The 16,751-nt window shown below is 38.9% G+C and overlaps 1 protein-coding gene across 6 annotated transcripts in view; it reads left to right on the top strand.

The window, feature by feature from the left end:
* The window catches only part of rapgef4 (Rap guanine nucleotide exchange factor (GEF) 4), a 33,678-nt gene that overhangs the window by 15,808 nt on the left and 1,119 nt on the right, over positions 1-16,751 (top strand). For 4 of the 6 annotated variants that reach the window (XM_034694721.1, XM_034694725.1, XM_034694723.1 and 1 more), the window contains 23 exons: positions 2,798-2,862; positions 3,938-3,988; positions 4,089-4,195; positions 5,587-5,708; positions 5,796-5,979; positions 6,078-6,162; positions 6,388-6,448; positions 6,565-6,641; positions 6,748-6,894; positions 8,988-9,103; positions 9,870-9,955; positions 10,336-10,414; positions 10,493-10,643; positions 11,516-11,604; positions 12,267-12,297; positions 12,394-12,472; positions 13,099-13,245; positions 15,218-15,315; positions 15,581-15,706; positions 15,889-16,067; positions 16,168-16,258; positions 16,340-16,390; positions 16,572-16,659. In XM_034694721.1, coding sequence (XP_034550612.1) covers positions 2,798-2,862; positions 3,938-3,988; positions 4,089-4,195; positions 5,587-5,708; positions 5,796-5,979; positions 6,078-6,162; positions 6,388-6,448; positions 6,565-6,641; positions 6,748-6,894; positions 8,988-9,103; positions 9,870-9,955; positions 10,336-10,414; positions 10,493-10,643; positions 11,516-11,604; positions 12,267-12,297; positions 12,394-12,472; positions 13,099-13,245; positions 15,218-15,315; positions 15,581-15,706; positions 15,889-16,067; positions 16,168-16,258; positions 16,340-16,390; positions 16,572-16,659 — 2,310 coding nt within the window. The remainder of the gene's footprint in view (positions 1-2,797; positions 2,863-3,937; positions 3,989-4,088; positions 4,196-5,586; positions 5,709-5,795; positions 5,980-6,077; positions 6,163-6,387; positions 6,449-6,564; positions 6,642-6,747; positions 6,895-8,987; positions 9,104-9,869; positions 9,956-10,335; positions 10,415-10,492; positions 10,644-11,515; positions 11,605-12,266; positions 12,298-12,393; positions 12,473-13,098; positions 13,246-15,217; positions 15,316-15,580; positions 15,707-15,888; positions 16,068-16,167; positions 16,259-16,339; positions 16,391-16,571; positions 16,660-16,751) is intronic. The other 2 variants (XM_034694722.1, XM_034694726.1) reach the window with 1 other exon arrangement.

Genomic DNA, 16,751 nt, shown 5'->3' with positions numbered 1-16,751 from the left:
TTTAGTATTCATCACTCTTACATGCGATGGGGAAACTCTATGAGAGCAGAGTATTTTTGCAGTGTGCAGTACAGTACTTTACAGTACACACTCTATGCATGAATACACCAAGACTGAAATCATACAAGCATGAAGCAGCTGGAGGCTGATGCATTTTACTATACAGTACATCCACAGCAGCTCACTGTTTCTTACTGTAGTCAAATGAATTAAATATGTTTGAAACAGTTTTCTTAAGTACAATAACTGCACAGGGACAGCAACTGTACAGGTGGAGCTTTTAAAGTCAGCACTTTTTACAGTTACTCCAATCATGCGTTCAGTAACTCTATCAGAGGACTTAGACGCATGTTCGTCACAAAAACACTTCATTCTCAACGGACACTCAGAAAAAAATAAACAAATCTGTTTTCAACTTGTGTTTATCTTGGATTCATCTCTGACACGCATACTAAAAGATGAATTCCTATCACTGTGATTAAAGCGATGTGACACTTGAATGAGTGGTGATGTGGTGACATGGACCAGCATATGAGCATCACAAATGGGATGATGGACAGCTGTGGTAACTTCTGAAAAAAGCAATAAACAAGCGCAGATTCTGCACAAAGCCAGAGGTTAAAATAGAAACACAGCTCAGGGGTGTCTAAGATCATGTGACACATCAAAATTACACTCAATTAGCATTTCTCAAGAAAACCATATGTGCCCCGACTGCTCTGCACCAGACTGACACAGTTAATGATGAACTAATGAACATTTCAAGGTTCAAGGTTCAAGGTTCATTTTATTGTCATTCAGTCACATTCAAAAACATGAAGGAACGAAACACATTACTCAAGTCCAGCAGCATACAGAATAGATAACAAGCTAAAAGTAGACTCTACAAATAAAGAAATAAATACATAACGTAAAGCCTACAGTAAGTAAATATAAAAACTAGTTTAAAACCAGCGAGAAAGTGCAGTAATGTGCATTAATATGTGCATGCAGTCACAGCAGTAAAGTGCAGAGAACGGATGGATTTGATGGTGGAGACCCAAAACAGAGCTAAAGGAATAGTTACTATTGAGCTAACTTTCATCAGGTGTTCCGAAATATGACACAAAAAAGGAGGATTTTCCTCCTTAAATGCTAGATGAGTAAATAAACAACTGTTTGCTAAGAATACATTTCCTTAAAGGAGATGATGAGGTGAGCAGTGTTTGCTGTATGCTTATGCTGCCCCAAACAAACCGAATAAAATAATGCAACTAATTATTCAAAAGAGATTCATTACAACTGTAATGTGAAAAGGAATTATTCAGTCAAAGTTTTTTTTTCCTAAACTGATATGAAATAACTCAGTTTATGTTCTGTGTGTATGCTTTGTAGAACATTGAGTCATGTCTTCATTGGTATTTGTTGACATTTAGGAACAGGAAAAGGTTTCACCTTGTTAAAATAATGTAGGTTCAGTTTTACTCTAGAGCTATCAGTTGTTTCTAGTTGAATACAATCTGAAACCATTAACGTTTGTAGTTAAAAATGTTTTCTTTACATATGTTGCCCTTGTTGGATGTTGTTTTTTTCATTGGTTTTGATCTAAATGTTGATATGATTACAGAAAAATAGCTATTATACAGCAAATAACTATTACAAAAATAACCAAGAGTTGAAAGCAGCCAGAAATCACAGTGAACACAGTTAACATAACAGATGAGTGTTATTTCTGTACATATAACCTTTAGGATAATGTTACATTTTCAAGCCATGTTCCCAATTTCGAGGCATTGTATGGACTCGGTATCTGTTTTTGTGGTATCAGCAGTCTGAGAGGCACCTCCAAGAATAGCACAGTTTTTCCCTGCAGATACAATTGTGACTGAGCTGCTCTGACTGATTATGTTATTTGCCTTGGGGGGTGAGGGTGGGGGTGGGGGTGGGGGCAGGACAAGCTTAAAGGTCCAAACAGTGCACGATAACCACACCCCGACTGTACAAACCCTCTGGAGGACTGTCACATGGAATAAAACATTGTAGTTACATCACTTTGCTGCATCTTACAGTAACATCCACAACCCTGAGGAAGAGCTTCTAAAAGCATCTGTACTAAAAGGAAACTCATGGTTTGTCATTCTAAGGGCTATATTCTGTATAGGTTTGTTAAGGCAATACTCCCATAAAAGTAAGCACATGGTAGCCGAGTTATTTGTAACGCAATAAAAATGACTGAAAATGAAATAAGTCACTGGGATTAGATGAAAAACAAGTTTTCAGTGTCTGCTGATAAGTTAAAAGTAAAAATCCTGGATCAAATTCATGACTGAAATGAATAGCATGTTTGTTTGATTGTAAATACCAAAGAAACAAGCCATTCAAAGGGGATGGAATAAAATATGAAATGTGTGCACACATGATCTGTCACTAAAACCAGAAGTAATCAATCTAATATTTAAAACAGATGATTCACAGAGAATGTTGCATGAATCAACAAAGCTCAGGGTCACTCAACCTCTTTAGAAATGCAGGCATTTTGCACATGAATGCAACACAGTTCATTATTAAAACTAATGTAGTACTTTTAAGGAAGCATGATGTAAAGTAATGTCCAGTTTTTTAACCTGTTGCTTTATCTCAAATTGCTACAAAACATAGCTGCACATATTTTCTGTACATCTTTTCTCAATATGTGGACCTGGTTCTGCCCAATGTACTTGACATTTCTGGAAGAAAAAAAAAGTCTCTATTTTGCCAGAGATCTTTGCTACAGATCTCAAGTCGCTTTGTAAATACACTTTCTGTTTCTCCATGCCAGGAATGCCGGACAAAGAGAACATAAGCAACAACTCATTTGTTTCAGTCTCCAAACACCAGAATAAGGTATGTTTGCCTGACACACATGAAATATTTACATGATTAAGTGTTTACACCAGTTATGAAAGACTGGGTGAGGCTGTGCAGGGGAGACAATGCTGGTGTATTGGCCTTCCTGTCCAGAAGAGTGTTACTGTAATTGAACAGTCAAACTTAGGCTATAACTCATTCTCTGCTTTGATTTTCTGACGTGACAGCATCCTCTTCTGTTGCGTGGAGGATGGAAATAAGTTTGGAATGGGAAGTTTGCTTCAAGTTGGTCTAAATATAAAGAACATGACGAGAGTTTTTGTCCCCATTCGGAACAGTTCCTGCCCCACCTTTCTCCTCCTGTCGCTGTTTCCTGACCTCTGGTTTGATAACGTAGCGCTGCAGCAGATTTATGGTGGCCTGTGCTTTGTCTGACGTGCAGTTTATACAAGATTGTTCTGTTATGTAAAAGAGAACCAAACAAATTGAATGCTGTATTCTTATATAAGAGAAAAAAAAGCTTTGATTTGCTTGAACATATATAAATAATAAGTATGAAAGCCATTTTTCATGCTGTGTAGTAAAGTGGGTGCTGAGTGGACTAATTTTCTTGTGAATAAATAATGAACTTTAAAGGCTTCATGAGTGATGCTGCTCTCTGAAGTGTGCAGAACGCATTTTAAATGTCATAGCCCGGCAGCCCACCCCATGGTCCCAGCAGGGGAAAAAGAACACTTCACTTTCGTACAGTAATGCACAATATGTGTGTCTCATTTCACCATCAGTCAAGACTGTGGTAAGGGACTATTATTTTAAATGAGAATCAATATAGAAAGCCATAAGTACGCTTTAAATTGACGGCCAACAAATACACAATTTCAACCCTGAGTTATATGGTGGCAGTGAGGATGAAAAGAAAAACATATTGGATTTGACGTGTTGCTGTTTCTCTGATGTGTTGGAGTCCACACCTTCAAACCTTTAATTTGACCTTCCTCAGTCTTTCCATCTTGAGTTTTGTATCATCCAAAAAGTCTCAGTTTCATTTTCATCCTTGATATGTTTTATTTCAACTCCTCTTATATTTTCTTTCATTTCATTTTTTTTGCAGAAGTCATTCATTGAAAGTCCGGCCAAATCTCACCTTAAATGCATTTCTCAGGTAGTAAACTGAATGGAGGGCCAATCATGACCTGTTTGTGTGGCAAGTACTCTGCAGGACTCTAATAGCACTGAAATTTAACCTGAGCTTTACCTTGCAGGTGCCCTCAGAGAAGATCCTCAGGGCGGGAAAGATCCTCCGTAACGCCATCCTCTCCAGGTCGCCGCACATGATCAGAGACAGGAAGTTCCATTTGAAGACATACAGGTTAGCATGTGGATGATGAGTTAGTCACTTTAGGTTCATTGGAAACGTGTATATTGTTTTGAAATGGAAAAAGGGAAAACACAAGGAGTATTTGCATGACTAATAAATGGGAAGCCAATCTCCAAAAACCCAAACACACAAGATGGCAATAAAGATTAAAAAAAAAAAGCACCAATCAGAATCAATTTACTGTCAAATGGTAGAAGACAAGTTCTTTAATCAGCACTTTCAATTTTTTGTTTTATTAGCAAAGCTGGTGTGGATACAGCAGTAGTGGATAGCTTTAGGACAGAAAAGTAAAAGTAAAAATATTCAACACAAATAAACTCACTAAGGTGGTTTATACACAGGTTTGTACCACCTCAAAGAGCCCTAAAGAAATTGCATGTTTTCCATTAGCTTTTTACACAAAAAAACTGCCATAAATGCAGAAGTGAAATGTGTTTTAGAAAAAAAAAAGTCTCCTTATTTTGATAAAAGAATATTGTGTTTGTGGTGAGTGTTACATATTGTTAGTTTATTCAATTCAACTTCAATATATCATAAAGAAATACCATGACTGAGTTTAAAAGCTATTTTATCAAAAGGGTTTATCAACAGTTTACCTCCTGGAGGTAGGAGGAGACCAAAAAGGGGCTAAAACTTTAAAAATTATAGAACACATGCATTTTTTACATCATGAAAGGAAGGATGTCTGCTTTCCCCCTCCCAAAAGCAGAACAAATAGTTTCATGCAGAAATCATGAAGGTTGTGTTTGATACTTTGTAAGCTTAGAGGATTTTTACTTTTGAATCATGACTTAAAAACATAGATTGTATAAAATAATGGACGTAGTGTCCGTGACGTCGCCCATCTGTTCCTGAGCGCTGTTTTGAAGCCAATTAACGGTGGCAGCCATATTGGAAATGCGGAACTCAACCAGGCAGAGTGGGACGTAAAGAGGCGGAGTTTGAGCCTCCTAGCCAATAGCTATGTGTTCCCGTCCGGGAGTCAAGTCAGTCAGTCATGTCCTTAAAAGGGCAAAAACTCCTAATCTTAATATCTTCTGAACCGTCGTGTTAGATAAAAAATTCACCCCCGTACAGTGTGTGCCGATAAAGAAATTAGCTACGTAGAGCCAAGCCGTTTTTTGAACCAGGCTGTAAACATGTTTATTGGTGTCTATGTGGTTTCCGGTGTTTCTGCAGCCAGCCTCAAGTGGATTATTGATGAATTGCAGTTTATAACACTTCCGCATGGGCTTCAAATTTTGAGACCGGAGGTTGCTGCTTGCTTAAACCGCTTAAGTGGGATGGTTTGCTATATAATAACTTGTTACACCAAAACTGCTTCCGAAGCATATCACATAAGTGCTTGTATGACATCTTACACAGACCTGTGTCTTTCCCAGGCAGTGCTGTGTGGGGACAGAGCTGGTCGACTGGCAGTTGCAGCAGAGCTCATGTATCCACTCTCGGATCCAGGCTGTTGGCATGTGGCAGGTGCTGCTGGAGGAAGGTGTTCTGAATCACGGTGAGACTCGGTGTGATGTTCCTGTCTGCTATGATGTACGTGAAAAGCAGAGGTTCCTATGTTTCTATTTCTGTTTTTGTGATTCAGTGGACCATGAGCTGAGCTTCCAGGACAAATACCTTTTCTACCGCTTCCTGGATGACGAACAGGAAGATGCTCCTTTCCCCAGCGAGGATGAGAGAAGGGAGAGCCAAGAGGAGCTGCAGGACACCCTGCTCCTCCTGTTGCAGATCGGACCTGATGCCCACATGAGGATGATTCTGAGGAAACAGTATGGCTGTTCAAAACAATAACATTTCAAGCAATGCTAAATAAATTAGATCAGTGTTACAGTGCTTTAATGACATTCACATTTTTCCTGTTTTTCAGTCCGTCTGAAAGGACAGCAGATGATTTGGAGATCATTTATGAAGAGCTGCTACATATAAAGGCCTTGTCTCACCTGTCCACCACTGTGAGTAAATGCTCCGTCTTATGTAGGAATCCTGTAGCTGTTGTGCAGACATTGTTGCATTAACAATCACGCATAGCTATGTACTTGCCACATTTTAGAACAGAGTGACAATGGGGAACAAAAATCTGCAAGCATGCCACCCGCACACCCACATCTTTACAGGGTCTTGCTAATTATCTATCAAAGAGTATAATAAATAATAATAATATTAATATGCTCTCACAGGTCAAGAGAGAACTGGCAGGAGTGCTGATCTTCGAGTCCCATGCAAAGTCAGGAACAGTGTGTAAGTAATGTGACAAAAGAAAAGGTGAAGTTGATGACTGATGATTGCAGAAGTAATCCAACAAATCCCAAATAAGGTTTTATCAGATCAACAGCTTTGTCTTTTATCTTTCTTAGTGTTCAGTCAGGGGGAGGAGGGTACATCATGGTACATTATCCTGAAAGGCTCGGTCAATGTTGTCATTTATGGAAAAGTAAGTACCTCTTCAGATCCCAGCATTTCTAAAATAAAAACAAGTGATTATATTGCTCTGACCTGTGCATTGATGTATGTATCAGCATGTGATCTGTGTTGCACAGGGTGTCGTTTGCACTCTCCACGAAGGAGACGACTTTGGAAAGCTCGCTCTGGTCAATGATGCTCCCCGCGCTGCCTCTATTGTACTGCGAGAAGACAACTGTCACTTCCTGAGAGTAGACAAGGAGGACTTCAACAGGATTCTGAGGGTGAGCTTCTGTTGAACAGCCTCTGATTCTCTCACAGAAAGATAAGCAAAAAAGTACAGTATGTAACATTGCCCTCTGTTGGCAAGAACCCAGTAATACAGCTATAAGTCATTAAAACATGTGCCTTTGGATAATAATCCAGAAGTGTGCAGCCATCAGATCAGTCATGCAACTTAATATTATGAGTATTGCTGTGGATGACTTCTGGGAATTTGAGTTTGAGATGAAAGGCACATACAGATTTAGTGAAGTATGGATGAGAACTTGTCTGGAATATCTATCAAGAGAAAATGCAATGAAGAAGCTTAAGACAGGAGTACTCTTTAGTAGTGGTATTATCATTTTATGCTTTTTTTTACACTACTATCCCCGACATCTGAGGGTAGATTACCAACATGATTGCGTAAGGTTTTACTTCAGTTACTTATAATCATCAAGGCTAACTGTTTATCACAGATGCATTCCACTCCTAATTTGTTCAGCTCACAAGTCCTCTATTTATTATACTCTCTTGATTCCATCAAAAAGAAGTATTTTCTCTATTTCAAAAATAAAACTCAGTGTTTGAACATATATTATATTAAGTAAAAAGTAGGTGCTTCAGTGTTAATAACATTGAAGTAACTATAGAAGCTTAGTCCAATACTAAAGCTGCCGATGTGTTTTGTTTACTCCCGGGAATGACTTGGCTGACGCGCTGTACTGTCATATGTTTGTCAATACAATACCATTTGCTGTAGATTTTAAATAACAATTCATCAGCCGTAAACTCTGGTTTGCAGCACAATACAATCCATTTATTTGCAGCACCATACGAAGTAATAACAGCATCCAACAGTTTCATTCATTAGACAAACAATTCAGCCGCGGTTCTCCATGCCGCCTGCCGTCACAGCGTCACAGCGTCACAGCATCACAGCACCACAGCAGTCAAAAACCATATGCCCTTCCGGGTCAACACACACATCTGATACCTTGGCAGTGATGTACCCATATACCTGTGCCCTTAATCAACAAAACAAGGACACCCAGTGGCACAATAATCAATGTGGTTCACAGCTTGACCCAAGAACATGAATATGGATCTTACAGTAACAAACACAATCACTAGATCTGACTTTTCCCTATCAATTTTCAATCAACCAGTCTTTACTTATAAAGCGCCAAATCACTAAAAATTGTTATCTCAAGACATTTTATAAACAGAGCCGGTCTAGACCAGGGGTTGCGAGACACCAATGGGGGGTCGCAAGATGTATTACATTTTGTTTTAATAATTTAAACATGCTTATTTTACCCATTGTAAAAATGTAGACAAAATTTGTAGTTACATTTGAAATAAAACCCTGCAAATAAGTACATCTCATTAGTTTTCTGCCTTCCTTTGTTCCCAAATGACTCCTAAAGTTAGGTTAGGGTTAGCTAACAGTTGATATAACAAAAGGATCAGTAACAGCAGGTTAATTCACAGCAGCACAGGAAACACAGCCACATGTGCATGGAGGCAAACTCATTTTGAAACAACATTTAACCACTGCGAGGGACAAAAGAAGTCTTTGGCACCTATATTTTGGGGGTCGTGGGCTAAAAAGTTTGGGAACCCCTGGTCTAGACCACACTCTATGTTCTATTATTTACAAAGACCCAACATCAAGACAGGATAAGATCCAGTCCCATTTTTCAGGCAAGATTGTCTTAAACTTGTCTCAATCCACCATGAGCAGAGCACTTTGCAACATTTAGCAAGTTACAGTGGCAAGGAAAACTTTATTTTAACTGGCAACTCACTGAATGATATTTGGCATTATTACACTGTTACAGACTTTGCTTGAACCCCCTCCTTACTGAAGTTACTGCAGTTGTGTTGTGTGCTGATTGCACACTGGTCAAATCATCACAATGAGGTGTGATGTTGGAAACAGTGTGTGAGGTTTATGATGGACAATTCTCTTTTAGTTGTGGAAGAGGCCGCTTATATTCACAGACGAGCTTCGACAGAACTCATAACAACCTTCAACCTTCATCCTTTATGACTTCCTGTGTGTACTGAATTCCTAACCTCTGCGTCCACACTGTGTTTGTATGATGTGTAGGACGTGGAGGCCAACACGGTGCGTCTGAAGGAGCACGGTCAGGATGTTCTGGTGTTAGAGAAGAGTCTCAGCAGCAGTCGAACCACCAGCCATGGAGCCTCATCCTCCCACTACAAGTAATTTTACCCACAATCCACTGCATCATTTTACCCACAGGGCAGGTTTAGCACAGTGTGTGTTTATCTGCTTGTTTGTAGTAAGAAAAAATATAAATATTTCCAGCCCCAACCTTAAAAACACTTCAGGGCATTTGAATGCTAGACTCATTTATTGTGACCAATAGGAGAAAATGCTTCCTGACAATGCATGCAGCACAAGAAATCCTTCGCACTGTTGCCGAGAAGAGTTTCCTTAATAGAGGCATCTGTCACCACACCACGGCCGCTGTAATATAGAGAGACAGATTAATGGTAATGATGGCTCTGGCTCCTGGGGGAAAAAGAAGGCCTGGCAAGTCACAATTACTCATTCGGGGTCGCCCTCTAATCAACTCTGCTCCTCACACATGAGAGTGTCAGGATTGCGTTCTCCCTCCTGAGTGGGGAAGACACAACTCTGCTTGTGCAGCTCCCTCTTGTGATGCTGTTATCAAGTAATAAAACAGTCGTGGCTGGATTCTGTTGATCCTCCTCCACAGAGGAGATGCCCCTGCATTTTTTTGTTTTTTTGCTTCTCTGACAGCTCTCAGCCCAGACTCCTCTTAATCTTCAGCCGGCCGAGAACTCTATGATTGTAGCAAAAGGGTTGTTATCAAATGAAGCAATCACAGAGATGCGTTCAAGTTCAACACAAATCAGTGGAGGGCTATAGCCGTGTCATTAAGCATTAAGTGCCAGTGTTTCTTGATTAGTGAAGGGTGTGTTTTATTCTGTGTTGCTCCAGATACAAGGTAATGTCGGGGACCCCTGAGAAGATTTTGGAGCACCTCCTTGAAATGATGCGATTGGATTCTCAATTCACAGAGTCAGGTACTGCTGCTCAGGATGCAACATCCAGTGTGTCACATTAACACTGTGTAATAAAATCTATCAATATGATCATTTATTGTTGAGGGGTTCCTTCTGTGCAGTGTATTCATCCTCTCTGTGGCTCAGTGTTTCTCTCCTCTGTTCTTTGCCTGCTGCTCTGCACTGCTCATTCGTTCTCATCTATAATTAGACACACATCACAGAGCTGATCTAATTACTCCCGCTTGTGTGGATACATATGGTTTTCATTTTGCCCGCAGAGGTGACAGACACGGGGCCATGTGGATCAAGGCCTAATCACTCTGAGGAACTCTATTTGATCTACTTTTACGCCGGTTCCAAGGGTGTTTTATCAAACCTACTCTTTCTTTCTGTCACAGATGCAGCTTTAGAAGACTTTGTGCTCATGCACTGTGTCTTCATCCCAAACACTCAACTATGTTCAGTGTTGATGGCCCAATATCCTTTCACTACTGTGTGGTTAAATTACTTCATATCCATCTACTTCCACTGTTTTGAACTTTAACTGCTGCGCACTTACCATGCTCAGGCCTCTCAGGGCTCTGAACAGGAGAAGCTGGACTACACACTCAACAACAAGCGCAGGGTGATCCGCCTGGTAATGCAGTGGGCTGCAGTACATGGAGATCACCTGCAGGAGGAGGAGATGTCTGTGGCCTTCCTTGAGGTCAGTCTACACATTTAAGGATCACTAAAAACACTTTTGTAACTACTAACACATGCACAGTAGAATAAAATAACATATCAGTATGTAACCAATGTAAAGTCTAAAGAAGAAAAATAAATCTGGTCTAATTCTAATTTCAAAGTCTGGTCAAAAACTTTTTCTCCTCTGTGTTTATGACTGATGATCTGTCAAGAAAGTAAAGTCTTAGTCTTCTATACGTTCTTTTTAAAAAAAAATTTATTTAGGTAAAGATTTTTATTTATTTTTGTCCTAAATTCATTCAAATTTAATTTAAGTATTTGTTGCATATTTGTTGTTGTAATACTCATTACGGCCACAAGAGGCTGAAGTGCAAAACTTCCCTCTGTTCCTAAGAGGACTAAAAGCATTCTTATGTATTCCCTGTGAGTTTTAATTACTCCTAGCACTCTTAACATATCAACATACTTTATATTGTATGTTAAAAAGTTATTTAGCATCAGTGTCTTGCAATTCTTTGGGCTATAAAAGTATTTAAAAAAGCAACTGCTTTCATTCCTTTAAACAACATTAATTCTTTAAGTATATTTAGCAAGAAAACACTTTTTTTTTTTTTCACATCTGTTAACTGGAAGTTTTCAGACAAAGAATACAGCAAATATTTCCTCTCTCATTTTTAAGCCATAAACAAATGAGAAGAAAAGTTAGAGCTGTCCTTGAGGATTAAGGCAAGGGAATGAATAGTGACTACATTTTCACATTTATTCTTTGATTTATGTCTGGGATGTGACCACACTTATTAAACTCAACAAATGTAAAATCTGTTTACAGATAGAATTATTGTTAGTTCAGGAAATATTTCTTTTTAATCCAGAGCTTGTTGTGTTTTGCAGGAGTTTCTCATGGCGGTATCAATTGATGCCAAAGTCCTCCCAGCTCTCAGGGATCAGCTGACAGACCTGGAGAGAATTGTAAAGCAAAAGTAAGTTTTAAGCAGTAGTGATAGAGAGTGACTTAACCTTAAAAATGTTTTCTTCATTTACTATTTGTACCCACTGCGGCCCTTTAGAACAGGGGTTCCCAAAGTGTGGGTCGGGACCTCCCGGGGGGTCGCAAGACACAAATTGGGTCTTGCGACCCCCATTCTTCCAGAATGTTTTTTTCATTAGTAGTTATCTAATAACTGTAGATTTTACCCATTATAGTAAAAATATCCACAGAAATAGTAACTAAACTTGAATTAAAACCTTGAAAATAGAAAATGTAATGAGTTTTCTGCCTTTCTTTGTTGCCAGATGACTCCTAGGTTTAGGGTTAGTGAACAGTTAATTATCAAAAGCATCAGTGGCAGTAGGGTAATTCATAAAAGCACAGGAAACACAGAAACATGCTCATATAGGTAGGCTAATTTTCTGCAGACCAGCTAAATTAAGCCACATTAAATCACTTTTAGGGACAGTGGGGGTGGCGAGTCTTCGGCACCTATATTTTGTGGGTTGTGGGCTGAAAAGATTGGGAACCCCTGCTTTAGAATATGCACATGAATCAAAAGCAGCATCCAGGTGATAACTTCCCTCCAGGTTTTATTGGTTAACAAACATAAACGGCTGTGTAATAATTGTTGCTTATTCTTTAATATTCTAGCTCTGAAGATGCCAGAGTCTCACAGAAAAAGGTAAAAGATAACTATATTCTTTCTCCATATTTATTCTACATTGTGTGTAGATATTATGTTTCAAAATATGGTGCCTGAGCCTGTCTTTGTCTACAGCACAAAGTCCTTCTGCGGCAGTTCAGTATGGGAGATGAGAAGCTTCAAAAACGTCAGCCAATCAAGAGTCATGATGAAAGTGAGTAAAGGACATGTCCAAACATGTCAATGTATAATGGAGGGTGAGCCCAGAGCTTATTTAACAGTCTATGGTCTAGAGTATAGATCATTAAAAGGTTGATGTTGCGAGATGCTTCTGTGTTCTTATGTGTTAAGACATATCTGCCAGTTGATATTTTTATTATTTAATATCTTAAGCTCAGCAGAGTTTTAACACAGAAAAAACTCATCGTAGAGACAGATGTTGTTCAGGGTGTGTTTTTTTCCATAGAGAATATTATAATCTCGAGTGCTGTCTGCACTCTGTGTCTGCATGATTAACCTTACAGGATATTTATCAGGAACTATTAAGCTATAATCCAGTGAATCAAGAAGCTATTTTGCAGATGAACCCTTGAAATTAAGCAATGTGTTTTGTTTCACTGAGGTGAAACAGGATTTCACTAGAAAAGTAATACTTCTAACAATCTGGAAAAATTGCTTTGACTCAGCATAGTTGGTAAATTTTTTCCTGTGTTTTGACGTCCTGTTGAACCCTTAGAGTTAACACTTTTTGCAGCAGTCCATAATTTCCCAGCACTACTTCACTACTCTTTCTTTCTATATTGCTGAGTGTCCCATATTTGCTCTGCTTTATGCCTCCAGTTCTGCTCAAAGTCTACTGCTGTGACCACACATATACAACAATCCGTGTCCCAGTAGTGTCCTCAGTCAGGGAGGTCATCGGGGCCGTGGCCGACAAGCTGGGGTCAGCCGAGGACCTCCTCCTGGTCAGCCTCAGCTCTGCAGGAGGTGAGAGCAGCAGCAGCTACATGCTAATCAAATGATTGGAGACTGCATGAGGGGAGAGCCAGAGCAGGGTGCTACAATGATTAATCACAGAATGATTTAGTGTGTCATTAGCTGTGTTTTGCGGTGAGGTTGCAGACTGGTAATGGCTGCTATAGTTGATGCTACAGAATGGCCTGAATAACCCCAGCTCGGTGTTTCTGCCGACATTGAGCAAGGAGCTTCTGGTAGAAGTCTTTACTGCGGTGATGTTCCTGTGTTTCTGACAGAAAGCTTTAATGCAGCTTTTAACCATCCACACTTGACCTGCATTTTCCTTATTAAAGGCAAAATAACAAATGCAGAACTATAGCTGCTCTCACTCCTAGAGTTAATAATCACCTCGAGCAAGTGACCTTTGGCTTTACATGGGAAAATAACGACTGCCACTTCCTTTCACGTGTATAATGTTGCATTAAGAAAAGCAATCGCAAGGCAGATAGCACAATATTTTAATACTATGGCATATGTTGTCTGGCAACAACTTTTTTGTTATTAAAACCGAAATAAGGTTCTTAAATATGCAGTGGAGAAATGTTGACCCAGTTCAAAACAAATATACATGTGCGCTAAAAAGATCTCTATGGAGTCCACAGCCATGCGCAACAGCTCTTTGAGGTGGTACCCATAAATAAGTAGATCATTAACCCTCCTGTTATGTTGCAGGTCAAATTGACCCTTTTTAAAGTCTATTTTAAGTGATATATGTCTTCAAAACCAGCTAAATGCAGCATAAAAATCTGGGAAGCATGTGACAAAAGAGGTGTCATGTTAATTTATCAACATCACTTCATAAAAAAAATCAAAAAAATCAAAATGTAAAATAAACAAAAATCTATGTCATAAAAAACTATTGTATTTATGTTTAGGGCTTTTCAACGTACATTAAAACAAGTTTTAACATTGATTTAAATGAAAAATGAGTGAGTTATCCTCATTGAACCATGATCTGTGAGACTTAAAGAACACCAATGGACCAAATCTTGATTTAAATGGATAGTTATGGAGTTAAAAATTTGATTAAAAAAAAAGTGTATTGGGATTTTTTGGGGTTGTGACACTTTTGGATAATTGAATATGCCCCGGGTCACATTGACCCAGGAACATTATTGCCGGTACAGAGAAACGAACATAACAGGAGGGTTAAAATATGTGCTGGCCTTATTAGCATGCTAACAAGTGCCCAATGACTATGCTAACAGTAGGTATGTTTACCACATTCACAATCTCATTTCATAGTGTTAGCATTCTGAAATTTGGAGACCAGCACTCAAGCAAAAGCTGAAGCTGATGATAAAGGGATAGGATAGGATAGGCACTTTATTGTCATTGCAAAAAGATACAAAAAAACTTTGTTTGGTAGCATTTCCATATAGCAGTTTTCAATCTATCAATAAATACAATTTAAAAAAGTACTACAAATAAATATTTACAAATATAAAAATGTAAATATAAATATAGGTGTAGGGCCGGGTCACGTGTTCTGCAGTATGTCCACCGCTTTGGGGAAGAAGCTGTTCTTAAATCCTAAATCTAATGATGTTTAAAAAATAATATTGTAAAAATAAGTTGATGGGATTGGAATTTAGATTTTTATGACATCTTGATGAAAAGCTAAGATTACAATTCACCCTGGGAGTAAATGAACATTTTAACCCAAATTTAATGTTACTCTAACAAAAATCTTGCTGAACCAGAAATATAGAATTAATGGTGAAGCAATGAAAATTCAGTGGAATACTACAGAGAATACAATTAGTATGTGATGAAATATTTAAGGCTGCAGACTGACTGACAGGCTGCATTGCTGGTCTGGTGTGAAAAACTTTGTGGAGTGTCAGAATGATCTAAATTTACAGGAAATTTGTGGTTGGCACATTTTTATTTTTTTCATGCAGGTATATTTTTTCAAACCTGTTTGTTCTATGTTTTACAGAGAAAGTAATCTTCAAGCACAATGACGTCTCAGTGTTTTCCACTCTCAGTGTTAATGGACGGTTGTTTGCCTGTCGGAGGGATCAGTTGGACTCTTTGGTTAGTTATTGCCTCCCAAGAAACATGCATCAAAGAGTAAATCCTCATCAGAAATATAGAGGCACTTTGTTGATGTATTGTGTACTTATCACAAAGCCATCTATAAAAAAGCTGACCTACAACCTTTTTAAGTTTCATATATTTCTTCTAAATTGATGTATTTTGGCTTATGCTCATGTGGCAAGAACATACACGCCTCTGTTTTTTCCACAAAGTAAAAATCACAATAATCAAATCTAAAAGTCAGCTTTCATTTGCTTTTCAGACACCTTTACCTGAGCAGGAGGGACCCTCTACAGGGTTATTGGGCAGCTTTGAGTTGATGAGCTCTAAGGATGTGGCTTACCACATGACTTCCTATGACTGGGAGCTTTTCAACTGTGTACATGAGGTATGATTGTGAGACTGACTCATTATGTGGTGTGTTTAATAAGTTTTTAGACATACGCATTTAACCATGACCTAGATTTTAAGTTCTAGCATGAATTTAAGTTACTTTATTATGGCTTGCTTTGAGTTCATCTGGTTGTTTACAAGAAGTTGCTCTGTTGTGTTTCTCCTCTGGTTCAACAGCTTGAACTCATCTATCACACATTTGGGAGGCAAAATGTCAAAAAAACCACAGTGAACTTGGACTTGTTCCTGAGGAGGTTTAATGAAATCCAGTTTTGGGTGATCACAGAGATGTGTCTGTGCTCTCAGTTCAGTAAGAGGGTGCAGCTCCTCAAGAAGTTCATCAAGATCGCTGCCCAGTAAGAGGAATCTGTTTCACTGTTCTTTCTTCACACTTTTCTATGACTCACTTTCCCAATTGGATTTGCTGCTCTGACCTTTTCTTGTTTTCTGTCAAAGCTGTAAGGAGTACAGGAATGTGAACGCCTTCTTTGCTATTGTGATGGGACTGAGTAACCCAGCAGTATGCAGGCTAAATCAGACCTGGGAGGTGGGTACAGGTCTGCTATAAAAATTATTTATATGCTAACCGCATATTAAGTTTTTCTGTTACCTGTTTTTTTTTTTTTAGAAACTTCCCAGCAAATTCAGGAAGTTTTACGGGGAATTTGAAAACTTGATGGTGAGTCTCAATTCGTGCTTCTTCATCTCAGACTTTTATTTTCAGTCAAAGCACTTACACTGAATCAAAAATCAGCTTTCTCACACTGTCAGCTGGTGAAGTGAGGGTTTAAGCTCTGACTGTGATGGATCTGTTTAACATGCTGACGGCAGATCTCAGATCAGTGTGACTGTTTCCACAGGACCCGTCCAGAAACCACAGGGCATACCGACTCACAGTAGCCAAGCTGGATCCTCCCATCATTCCCTTCATGCCCCTGTTGATCAAAGGTCAGACTGGTTCATCTGATGACCAATTACTTATAATTTCACAGTTTTTCTGCTGCTGAATTGCTTTTACAACAGTAGAAAATTGTCTTTTC

The sequence above is a fragment of the Notolabrus celidotus genome, chromosome 10, assembly GCF_009762535.1.
Source record: "Notolabrus celidotus isolate fNotCel1 chromosome 10, fNotCel1.pri, whole genome shotgun sequence".
Classification (NCBI taxonomy): domain Eukaryota; kingdom Metazoa; phylum Chordata; class Actinopteri; order Labriformes; family Labridae; genus Notolabrus; species Notolabrus celidotus.
Note: the sequence above shows the minus strand (reverse complement) of the source record. Positions and strands in the feature narration are given on the sequence as shown.